This window comes from Culicoides brevitarsis, chromosome 2 (genome assembly GCF_036172545.1).
Source record: "Culicoides brevitarsis isolate CSIRO-B50_1 chromosome 2, AGI_CSIRO_Cbre_v1, whole genome shotgun sequence".
NCBI lineage: Eukaryota > Metazoa > Arthropoda > Insecta > Diptera > Ceratopogonidae > Culicoides > Culicoides brevitarsis.
This window is the reverse complement of record NC_087086.1, coordinates 31,822,392-31,835,140: the sequence shown is the minus strand read 5'-3', so window position 1 is coordinate 31,835,140 and position 12,749 is coordinate 31,822,392. Positions and strand designations below refer to the sequence as shown.

Below are 12,749 nucleotides of genomic sequence, written 5' to 3'. Positions count from 1 at the left end.
ATTTTATTGTGATAAAGTATCAGTCAGAAAAAAAATTAAATTCCGAGAAAATTTTTTTTTTTGGAAAAGCCATAAACTGACCAACGACGCATCACGAACAAAATCGAATCATCAACAAGCAAATATTTTCATAGGGACTTTATTTGAAATGGAAACGCATTGTTTTTGTTTTGTTTTCGTATTATTCTCTCCCTTTCCCCGAAAACAAAAAAAAATAATGCAGTAGAATTTTGTGCTTGTCTCTCTGATGAGCTGTTTGTTGTCGATGATGATGCGTTGATATCTGCATCAATATTTCCGACGCTGCGTTCCGAAGCAAAGGCAAAATATCAATTTAGTGCCTGTTGTTTGTATTTGACTATCAGTTGGCAGAAAATAAAACAATTTGTTTATCTTTTACTTGTCTGTTGCTGCGCTCTGCTTTTGAATTTTGTGCAACCACAAAACTTTTTCATATCGAGAAATTAAATTGGAGTGCGGCAGATTTGAGGGTTTTGCCTCGAGGAGGCTCCAGCGAGAAAAATAATGCGAATGAACTCGTGCCAATAAACGTCAGAACGCAAGCTGTTAACAAGCCTCGCTTACAGAGGTAAGTGGTTATGTTAAATTCGCAACAACGAAAAAAAAATTGTCGCAATAATAATCTCAAAAGTCTACTTGGCAAGACTCCTGTGTGTGTGTGAATGTGTCCCATAAACGATGAATTTACTAGACCAAAGTGTTGTAACGGCAGATGGTGAAAAACATGAAAAACGTTTATTTGGGGAATTGAGTGGAAAATTACAGAAAAGGGGAGGGAAAGGTGTTTAAATTTGTTTTTATTCTTTGAAAGAATATTTTGTGTTTTTGTAAACTTTTGAAGAAATTTAAAAACTTGGTAAGGAATTTAAATTATTTTTATAGAAAAAAAAAATCCAAAAGGACGAAATTAACCTTTTTTAAGGCCTTGGAGTCTAAATAAGGCCCTCGAACTTTTACATGGAGATTTTATAAATTTTTTTTTTTTTTTTTTGAAAAATTTTTTTTTTTTTTCTAAAAAAATAAAAATTTCGAGAATCATCCATGTAAAAGTTTCAGGGCTTTATTTTCAAGACCCCAGGGCCTTAAAAAAGTTCATTTCGTTCCACTGGAAAAAATTATTTCAACTTTCAACTTTATTCATTTTTTTCCTCTACGTATTTAGTTAACAAAAAGATTTGGTTTTCGATTGAGGGAAGTTTGCAGTGGCGATTTATAAAAATTTATTTTAAAATAAGCTTAAATTAAGGAACAGTAGCTAAACTATGAATCTCAATGAACCTTTTTGACGTGACTCGTCAATGCTCCTTGTCTGATGAAACTGTGGTCGCATTTGTCACACTGAAAACCAATAATGTGCTTTAAAGTACAATGCTTCTTCAAATCCTCTTCTGATTCAAACATTTTTAAACATGACTCATAACTACAACTGAACGGTTTCTTTTCGTGCAGTTTTAAATGTTTTCTGTAATTTTGTAAATCACTAAATTTTCTTGTACATATCTCACATTTAGCGGCAACAATTTTGTCATGAACTCGTTTTATGTGTCCTTTTATACTGCTTTTAGCTGTAAATGTTCTATCACAAATTGAGCATTTGTGAAGTCCCAGATCTAAGTGTTTCGATGCAATATGATTTCGTAAATCTGTTGAACCTTGAAAGCCTTTTTTGCATACTGTACATGTGAAGGGATAGATTTTTTCGTGAACTAAGCGGATGTGTGCCTTCATCCTTTTAGCAATTATGAATTTGTCACAGAGCTCACATTTGGATTTAGGTACATTTTTCAGATGAATAGACATCATGTGTGATTGAAGGAATCTTTTCTTCGTTGTTTTATATCCACATAAATCACAAATAAATTTTAGAGTTCCATGGGTTTTTTTGTGTCCCAGAAATGAATTCGAATTAAAATATATTTTTCCACATTCTTCACATTTTAGCGCCTTGTGATATTTCAGGTAATGATCCTTTAAATTTTCTTTCAAGAAAAATCTCGGACAATATTTGCATTTCTTGCTGTCTGAATGATCTTTGATTTTTTCATTTTGATGAATTTCCATGTGTTGCTTTAAACTGTTTTCACTTGACAAATTTTTATCACAAATTGAACATTTGTGAAGTTCTAGATTTAAGTGCTTCACAGCTAGATGGTCTCGCAGGTATGTGGCATTTGGAAAACCTTTGGCACAAATTGTGCACTTAAATGTATAGTTTTTCTCGTGAACCTCTCTAATATGTCTTTTCATACAATGGTTCAATATAATTTTATCGCAAAATTCGCATTTTGATCGAGGAGAATTTTTCAGGTGAACGAATTGCATGTGTCTTTCCAAGTCTCTTTTCTTGCCGGTCTTCTTTCCACAAATGTCGCAAGTAAACTTAGGAAGTTCATGTGTCTTCTGATGTTGTTTAAGTAAATTTTTAGTGTAAAAAAATTTTCCACACTTTTCACATTTCCGAGGCTTGTGATTTTTTTGATAATGTTCTTTCAAGTTTTCTTTCAACACGTAACTGGGACAATGTTTGCACTTTTTACTATCTGGATGATCTCTTAGTTGCTCATTCAAATGACTTTTTAAGTGGTATAGTATGCTTTTCTTAGTTGAATGAGATTTCTGACAAAAATCGCAAATAAATGACATTTTTGTTGGTATGTAGTTTGTGAAATTTGAAAATAAACTGTATCGAACACTTCAAAACGGTCGCTTTTTATACTGCAAAAGTCTACTGTTGGTATTTATGATGATTCACTCGATCGGCTACCTAGAAGTTGCGGGAATCCCCGAAAATCAATAAAATTAATGAAAATCTATTTCAAAATTATCAGATAATTTCGATTTTCGAAAATTTCGAAGATTTGGTTTAAAATTTGAAATTTAAAATTTTCATCTTTAAAATTCAAAAAATTAAATAAATTTAATATGGCGTCATCCATTAAAGGCGTCCGCAAAAAAGGGTATTTTTTGACCCCCACCCCCCTTACAATCGTAAACCGTCGAAATCCAACAACCCCCCTAATTTACGACGTGTTTTTTCACATGACCCCCCCCTCAATGAAAAGGAAATTTTTAGTATTAGTTCAAATTTCAATGAAAGCTCGTGAAAAATTTAAACTCAATTAAATGAAAATTTGAAAAAAAAAGATTACTAAGTCTGAAATACTTCAAAAACTATTTTAAATAATTCAAAACGAAAAATTTTTAAACCATGTTTAAGCATGACATTTGCTAATTTTCTACTTTTAACAAATATTTTCTTTTGATTTTCTATTTTAAACTTAAATTTGAGGATTCCCGCAACTCCCTACCAATTTTGACTCTTGACTAAAGAAAATCTTTTAAATGGCAATCAAAACGAGAGAAGTTAATCGATTTTCATCAAAATTCCCGGAACCTGTTATTCTGCAATCAATTTGTTGAGAAACATTTCGTCAATCGCCCACACATTGGAAATCCGTCGATTGACTCAGTTCGCAGAAACCCAAAATCTCTCTTTCCATTAACGTTTAAATCCCCAAGTAACTAAAATTCCGAATCCATAGCAAGACCACATCAAACAATCTCAATCCCTTTTTGTTCATTTATTCACTGTTTATTTCATTTTTCATTTCTATGAATGTGTTTTTTTTTGTCGTTGCCTTAAATCCGTTCCGAGCACAAACGTATAGTTTATTGAAATTGATTTTCCGCAATTCTACAATAAATTTTCCCCAAAACTACAGAAAATGCACAACATAAAAGCAACAAAGCATTAGGTACCGGGAAAAAAATGTCGAAAAAAAAATCGAGTAACACAAAATAACACATCAAACGAAACGGCAACTCGATGGCGGCAACGTGCACAGAATCTACATTGTCTAGCGGGGATTTTCGAAAATGCATTAGAAAACATGATTATATTTAAATTACTTCTGTGTTGTTGTTGTTGTCTGGACCGACACACCACCCGACGCGTCTGATCGCCACGAGACTACGGAACACGAACAAAACAATAATAAAACACTAAAAATTTTCGAGGCATGTTGGCTGCTGTGTTTATCCCTTTTGTGCTATTACACGCGGAGCACAGGAACGAAGCGATGTGATGCAATATTGCGGTGTTTCGTTGTATTTGCTGCTTGTTTGTTTCAAATAATTTTTCAATTCCCGGTTTTTGTTCGTACATTTTTTTCCGTTTTGTTATTTGATTATTTGTGAGGAGAGTGGCATGAGTCGCTTGCCATGCACAACGTTTGACAGACAAGATGAGGGTTATAGAAAGGGATTTTTTTCAGGAGCAAATTGAGTTTTTTTTTTTGGGATTGGTGATTAAAAATTGTCTCTCTTCTTACCTTTATCGACTGTGGTGTTCACATCATCTACAAAAACGAAAATGGAAATCAATTAAGATTTTTAGTTGAATCAGAGAAAAAACTCACCATTAACTTTCACATTGGCGATTGCGGAAATGCTTCCCAAATAGTTGCTTGCTTCACATTTGTAGACACCGGCATCTTCTTGCAAGGGATTTGTGATTACCAAACTTCCGTTAGCATAGATATGAGATCTGTCGGTATTTTGTGTGAGCGGGTTGCCATTCAAGGACCATAGAATAGTTGGAATTGGAATGCCTGTAAGTATTTTTTTAAATTTAATTCAAATATTTCAAGAAAACTATTTTTTTTACTTACCATCAGTTACGCAATGCAACACAATTGCCTCAAATGGCGTCACAACAGTATCTCGTGGCGCCTGAACAATTTGCGGTCTTTGTGGCTCAGGTTGTTCCTCACTCTGTTCATGCACAATCATCTTCGCTGGTTTCGACTTGACGCTTCCCATGTCATTCTTTGCCATGCATTCATATTGACCGACATCCGTATCTGTAGTTTTATCAATTCGCAACGATCCATCTGGCAAGATGTTGATACGAGAATAGTCGATATGAATTTCGTTGGAATTAAGCATCCACGAAATTTCAGGAGCAGGATCGCCCAAAACGCGACAAGTAAAGACAGCTGTTCCGCCAAAAGTTACTTCAACATCTGTAGGGGACTCGAGTATTTCCGGTTTTTCTATAAAAAAAATGATGAAAAAAATTAATCCTCTTAGTCAATAATGACTTCTTTTGAGTAGACAGGAAAAGCTAAATTAGTTTCATTTTGTCAATAATAATAACGAAAATTCGATAAAATTTTCTCTTTTGCCTGTTTGGCTTCGCTATAAAAAAAATGTCAAACGACCAATATGAAAAGGTTTGATTTTCGTTTTTCTAATTAAATTTTCAATTTATTTATCTTTAAATGAGTTTTCTCCTTTTGAGCAACTGTTCCAATTTTCTATCGATAACGGTTGTCGTCTTACTCTCTGTAGTTATATTTTAAGTAGAATTTGTTTTTTTTTGTGAGAATATTGATTTTGTAGAAGAAATAAGGCGGAAATATGCTACTTACTTTTAAACAAGTAGAAAAGTAGGAAGAAAATGAGAAAAAACGACTACTATGAAAATAAGAATAAACGGCAAAGTGTTTTAAGTTTTTCTATAAAGGCTGTTCCAATTTTTGTTCATAATTTTTTTTTCAATTCATAAATAAAATTAAAATAGTTTTTTTTCGTAGAAATATTTTCATCGAAGAAACATATTTCTTATTTTTTAATTAATAAAAAGTAATTTTAATTACTTATATTTAAAAAGAAAAACGCTACAGTTAAGCTTCGTTAATTCGTTTATAAAAACCACTTAAACCGCGTTTGTCCGAATTCCGGAACAATTACTGTGTTTATTTATTTACGTCTGTCCATCGTTCAACTAGTATATTTTTATAGTCATAATTTTTTAGATAGATATTTTCAAGTTTTACATTAGTTTGAACGTATAAAACATGTTTTAGTTATAGCCACAAGGGTAAGCATTGAATTCTTCAAGTTTTATGCATTAAATTTAATCAATTATTATCTTTTATAGACACAAAATGCACAAATTCATCAATTCCGTAGTTATTTTAATTGCTTTGATATTGATTGCGAGTTGTAGTGCAATTGATGACCAACAAAATAATGACGTGCCTTCGGAACAAGAACCAACTACGACACAAAATTCAGAGGATTTAATAAAGCTTCCAGTAACCAACACTTGTTTTTACAGCGAAAAAGATTTGTGTGAAGAGGAAGAAGTAGCTTCAACTGGTCCCAAGTGTAATTGCAAGCTTCATAATTTATACAAGAATGCCATGTTTTGCTGTAATGTCACGGATATTGATAAAGCTCTCAAATGTGCCAACGCGAATTTTACTGTCTTGCAACACATTCACATACGTAATGCAAGTCTCAATGAAGTTGATTTCTCTGAAGCCAAATGGAATTTCTTCCAAACAATCGCAATTACGGATGGAAATATATCGCGTGTTACAAAAGAATTTTCTAGAATGGCAAATTTGCAATGTCTAAACGTATCGAATAATGGCTTAGATGAAATACAACCGAAACTTTTGGTGCGACTTAAGCATCTGCAGTACATTGATTTGTCATTTAATAATCTTACATCGCTTCCGGAAGTTACGAACCGCAAAAACTTGACGATAAATACGAGAGGCAACGATAACATGATCTGCAAGTCAGCGAACGAAGTTTTGGGAAAAGAATCTATCAAATTTGTTGATCCAGCAAAAACTTTTTGTACGTCAAATTCTAAGGTTTGGTACGATACTTCGAGTTTGATTTCGTTCAGTCAGCTACAAAGACAAAAGGAGCTCGATAATAAAGAATGTCCTGTCTTTGAGGATGGAACCAAATGTAATTGCAGCGTTGAACGTGTTAACTTTGTAAGCGATGATCATGTCGTGTTCAATGCACGTGTCGATTGTAGCGGATTGAACTTGTTAACGTTGCCCGATAAACTTCCCGCTGACACAACCACTTTAAACATTTCGAACAACAGCATCTCGAGTTTAGTACATTTTCGCAGCTCTCCATCGTACGATTCTCTGCAAAATTTCATAGCTGATCATAACGAGATTACATCAATGCTCGATCTCGAAGGAAGTCATTTCATCCAACGATTCAATAAACTCTCATTACGTCACAACCAGCTAAAGTCTATCCCGATCTACTTGCTTTCGAACGTTCTGGATCGTCATCCTCAAGGTGCTGAAGTTTTTCTCGAAGGAAATACGATAAAATGCGATTGTAATGCTGCTAAAGTTTTGAAAATCTGGTTGCTAGCTCGCCAATCTCACATCAAGGATTACGATAAAATTGAGTGCCATGACGGGAAACCCGTGCTTAGTTTATCGGAGAACTTGTGTCGATCATATGTTGATTGGACAGACTATATTTACTTGATAATCATAGCGGAAGTGCTGCTGCTGATATTTCTTATCTGCAAAGTTACATACGACTATTATGTGTTCAAGATACATGGATTCTTGCCTTGGCCTGCTTCGGCAATTCCCAAAATACCTTTTTGCGATTGGCTTTGTGAAAACTGAAAAACTCCCCGTCCTGAATAATCGTCCAACAGAAACTATCTCATGTACGTGTCAAATCGATGTCATATCAACTCTCGCCTTATATTAATAAGTGCCTACGAATTTATCTACAATATACTTTTGTTTTTTTCAAAACAGGGGACTATACTCTCTATAAAATAACTAATAATGTATGTTGTTAAGATAGCTTTTTATGTGTGATAAATACAATTCATTATTGTAAACGAACAAAATGAAAATAAAGATAAAAGACAAAAAATCCTTATTTTCACTTGAAACAGCCTAAATTATAGAAAAATACGGAAAAAAAAGTTTCAAACTTTTTTACTGAACGAAAAAAGTTTACAGCCAACATTGTCGCGATATTACCCGCAAACATAACACGCGGCTATATGTACAAACGAGCAAAGTATCGGGAAAGTATGGTGCTAATGATGCTTGAAAATGTCAATCCAAAATTTATTAGTTTTGTAAGAGCGGGACAACGACGACGACCATTGGCATGGCGGCGTTTTATTATGTGACTAAATTACACTCTAATGTGCAATTAAAAAAGTTTTTGTCTATATTTTTTCGCTTGTCCTTATTTTCGATAAGGGGACGCCTCATTACGATCTTTTTGATGAAGTGAATATGGGTCAACAATACTTACTGCAATGGAAATCAGATTCCTTTAAATCGGGGAATTTCTTTCCTTTCATGTCAGAGGGACTTTCACAGGTAACCGAGACATCCATTTGTTGTTTTGTCGCCTGAACTTGCTTGAGGAATGACAAGATCGAACAACTGCAATCCAAGACATTGTCATCCAAACGAAGTCGTTTGAGAGCCGGCATGTTCTGGAATGCGTGCGATGGAATGTGCGTGATTTTGTTCGAGTAGAGGAATCTGAAACGGAAAGAGCAAAAAAATTGTAAATTCATGTTTTAAAGATTTACGAACAAGATTGTTGTTTATGAAAAGAGGGTGAAATTTGTAAAAAAAGCACTTCTTATCTCCCGTTTCTATTGAATTCAACATGAAATAGACTAAATTAAAAATAATCATCTTCCATTCATAAAATTTCTCCCCCAACTTTCTTTCTTTTCAGCAAAAATCTAAGGAAACTTAGACAAGCAATAAATAACAATGATGATATACAATACGCGAGGAAAATTTAATTGAATAGCAACCTGTTTGAGTTTTTGAAATTTAATGAAAGTTAACGGTGATTTCTAAGCAAAAATCGATAAAAGTATCCTCGGAATTAGCAGTCTGTCATTTTTGTCACAAAAGCATTTACGACAGACTGGAGAGGATACTTGTCAATTTTAATCAACGACATGATACTAATTCGGGTAGAAAGGACGTTTTTTGTGTCTCCTTTTAATTACTTAAGAAAAAAGAAAATAAAAACGCGAAGTTTAAATTGGATATAAGGCTTTATGGAGAGAGTAAGCAGTTTTTTTAATCTTGAAATTATTTTTTCTAAAGAAAATTATCACGAAATATACTTACAATCTTTCCAACTGTGGTAAATTGGAGAACGTCGTTGCCTCAAATGATGAAATATTGTTGTACTGCAAGTACCTGAAAGCAAATTAAATCATTAACGGTTTGAAAAAACTTATTTCGAGTAACTTGATTCTTAATTATTTCCCGTAAAAAGTGTAAAATTTCAAGAAATTTAATGTCAGTCTCGAATTTTTTGATTGTAAATTATTTCCCCGTCAAAATAAGTTTGATGACCGCGCCAACACAACACATTAATAACGCGTGACAATTTCATCCCCTGATAAATTTCGTTGTTTTCGTCTATTTAACACCGCGCCCCGGAACAAACAGGAACACAAAAAATTTACAATTTTATTAGCATTATTGCCATTCAATTTATTAAAATTATTATTATTTATCGTTCTCATCATCCAGCTTCCTGCACAATTTCATAATAATAATAAATATAAATGGATAAAGCCACACGCATTCCATTGAAAATGACCAACAAAAAAAAAATTGGGAAACACACACAAAATTTTGTAATTGGTGTTCCAATTCATGTCAGTTCCTGGCCACAATTTGCATAAAATAATAACGTGTCGCCCGAAATTCACGCGTGCAAGAGCAACAATTATACTTACAAGCTTTGTAGCCGGTCCAGTTGTCGGAAGGCATTGTCAGCAATTTGTGAGATGTGATTTTTGTTCAAGTAGAGATACTTCAGCGAGGGCAAATCGGCGAAGGCGCCTTCGTGTATCGTCACTACTTGATTCTCGTTCAGGAAAATTGTGTGCAAATGCTTGAGACCAGCAAATGCGTTGCTCGGGATTTCTCGGATGCGGTTGTATCGTAAGTCACTGAAAAAAAATTAAAGAGAAAAATTATTAATTTTTGTTTTTTGAGTGATTTGAAAAAGGAGCCTCATAAAAAATCAACAAAAATTTGTTCATAACTGCCGAAAAATGCAACAAATTGATTGACATAATAAATCCATGTTCACATATCGTACACAGCATGTTTCTCTGCAGTAATTCATCAAATATTGACTGCATTTCATGTTTTTAGTCCATTCACATTAACCTCCGTGCACCGTTCAAACAACATCCGATCCGTATTTCGCATGAGTATGAGTGAAATGACAAACAATGATGAATTGCGAGGACGAGACAGCCGTCCATCGATGGCATTTTATCTCTCTCGCATAGTTTCTAGTTTGCTCTCATTTATAAATAAAACAAAACTTTTCATAGTGGATTATGAATTTTATGAAAAATTTAAAAGTTTTTTGTTGTTTGCATAAATGCTATGCGACTGTTTATAAATATGACGAGTTATCGATAAGCTGGATTTTTGCAGAGCAGCGTAACAGCAACGAACCAATGAAAGTTTTATGAGAGCAGTAATTACATTGCAACAAAAGGGATCGATTATTACTGGCATTTTTTATGATTTTTTTTTCATTTTTATATTTCTATCTTTTAAAGCGCATTAAAAAAAATAACCAGGCAACTTCACAAAAATATTTTTTTAAATTACAAATTTCACATTTTTTTTCAAAAATTATTTTTTTTTTACAAAATTAAGAATTTTAGAACCTTCAGGTTCTTTAAAATTTTTTAGATTTGAAATTTTTTTGAAAAATAGTGGACCCGTAAACTTCGTTCTACCCATCAAAAGTTTTTTTTGCTTCAAAAGTAGAATTCAAAGCCTGAATTTATGCAATCAATATTTTAAAAATAAATTTAATTTCTTCGGATCTACATTTGATAGTTTTCTTAATTTTTTTCAAGTTTTTTTGTTCCTAAACCTTCTCAAAAATAATTCTGACATTTTATAATTAAAATTTAAAAATATTATTTAAGCAGAATTTGAGTTATTGCGTTACAAAATTTTAATTTATGACAATTTTTAATATTAGGCTGCTGCATATTTTTTTCTATGTTTTTGTCCCCTGCCACAAAAGCCGAAAATCCGATTGGGCAAAATAAAAGTTGAAAATTTCATCAAAATTGACCATTTTTTGGTCTTTTTCCATATTTTTTGGAGCAAATGATCAATTTTCAAAAATTTAAATAAAAAAAATTTTCCAGCTTCAAAATTTTCAAATTTATTTGAAAAATTTTTTGTGATGGTTCATAACTTGAAATATGAGATCAATTTTGAATTATTATTTATTAGAAAATGCGTTATAGGCCTCATAACGATATTTAGTTTATTATTGAAGAAAATATTATTATTATTGAAGCAAAATTTGAGTTATTGCGTTACAAAATTTAAATTTATGACAGTTTTTAATATTAATTAAAATTAAAAATTATTTAAATTAATTTTAATAATTAATTTTTAAATTTTAATTAATTTTTAAGACCAATTTTCATTATAAAAAATTCATTTCCGAGACCCTTCAAAGCACAAAAACGATCACTAATCGCGTAGAAAAACTTTTCTCATCGACGTCATTTTTAATGCATTTTCATCATAATAATAATCATCATCATTTACATATTTTTTTTATCTTTTTTATTTCATTAGTTGAGTAATTTTTTTTCCTCTTTCATTAATAATAAAATAATAAACTAAAAATGAAAAGCAACAAAAAAAGTTGTTGCAAAACTTTCAACATTAATACTTGATTTTAATTAGATTAAAAAGCTTACATAAATGATTATTATTTTATGAAGAGAACTTTTTTTTACTCAGCTGCAAATTTGCTGAATAAACGAATGCTGCGAATGATTTTTTTTAAAGGAATTGAACAAACAATGAGGAAAAGTATAATAATTGGAATAATCATTAAGGTCGACATTTAATCGTCTCTTTGTTCAAATCAGGTGTGTTTTTGTTCGAAATATCTGCCAAAATTGTGTCAATTAGTGTCATAGAGAAGGATAGCAACGCATAAAATCAGAGAATTTAAATTCTAGGTCATTAAGGTTGCCTTTTTGTTCATGATGTCGTTGGCGTTTTATTACGGTGTTCGGGTCAGATGAGTGTTTGTGTCTCGTGTTCAACACTAAAATATATTAAAATAACATTAAAAACATGAGCAAGAGAGAAAACTATTCAAAAACTTGGTCTTTTCATGAAGAACACTGTTTTTCTCTCGGAAGAACAGATGGCTTCTGTTGGCTCCCAACTCACATGTGAGTTTTTTTTTATTAATTTATTTTATTTCTGCAGGTTTCATTCCCTATTCCATCGTTTTTCATTGTAGACGTCTCTTTTTCTCTCCTCTCACATGTTACGTCAAATTGAAAACTTTTGCATTTCACATAAATATAATTGTTATGTTACGTAAAAATAATTGGGTTGCAGCATGCCAGCTCTAAACAATTGTTTTTTTCTCCTTCTATTGCTGCAATAACTGCAACTAACTACTTGCCTGGCAGCGATAACAGTCTGAATGAATGAATGGCGTGTGCATGTGAAGTGAATTGCACATTTTTTCTTGCTGCCAGTAAAAAAACGTGCTAATTGACGCTCATTTGCAGCCATTTAATGTCAAGTTTCGTGTCACCAGATCAATTCGTCTTTTGTTTGTTCCTCGAAGAAATTTGAATAAAAAATGTTTTTAGATCCTTTTTTCATCATAAAGCTTGTCATGCCAGGGTGTTATTTGCATATAACGAGTAAATATATCATATTTCTCAAGCTCCTTTTCTTTTGTTCAAAGTACAACATAAAATATACAAGATAAACAGCTACCTGTTTCCTGATACCCTTTTTCTCTCTCTCGTCTTTTTAAGTGTAGAGAAAGAAAAGTGGGACACAAACTTTCAATGGAAA

At 32.4% G+C, this 12,749-nt stretch overlaps 2 protein-coding genes across 3 annotated transcripts in view; one reads left to right on the top strand and one right to left on the bottom strand.

The window, feature by feature from the left end:
* The window catches only part of LOC134832226 (peroxidasin), a 103,718-nt gene that overhangs the window by 25,100 nt on the left and 65,869 nt on the right, over window positions 1-12,749 (bottom strand). For both annotated transcript variants that reach the window (XM_063846196.1, XM_063846197.1), the window contains exons 3-8: window positions 9,605-9,820; window positions 8,985-9,056; window positions 8,140-8,375; window positions 4,692-5,075; window positions 4,440-4,631; window positions 4,353-4,379 (exon numbers count right to left, since the gene is read on the bottom strand). In XM_063846196.1, coding sequence (XP_063702266.1) covers window positions 4,353-4,379; window positions 4,440-4,631; window positions 4,692-5,075; window positions 8,140-8,375; window positions 8,985-9,056; window positions 9,605-9,820 — 1,127 coding nt within the window. The remainder of the gene's footprint in view (window positions 1-4,352; window positions 4,380-4,439; window positions 4,632-4,691; window positions 5,076-8,139; window positions 8,376-8,984; window positions 9,057-9,604; window positions 9,821-12,749) is intronic.
* Window positions 5,800-7,732, top strand: LOC134832228 (protein halfway). Its single transcript, XM_063846198.1, has 2 exons — window positions 5,800-5,905; window positions 5,966-7,732. The coding sequence occupies exon 2, from the start codon at window positions 5,973-5,975 to the stop codon at window positions 7,485-7,487; it is 1,515 nt and encodes a 504-aa protein (XP_063702268.1). The 5' UTR covers window positions 5,800-5,905; window positions 5,966-5,972; the 3' UTR covers window positions 7,488-7,732.

Bases quoted from the DNA above. Each gene is read 5' to 3' on its own strand.
- LOC134832228 (XM_063846198.1), top strand. From the start codon at position 5,973: ATGCACAAATTCATCAATTCCGTAGTTATTTTAATTGCTTTGATATTG.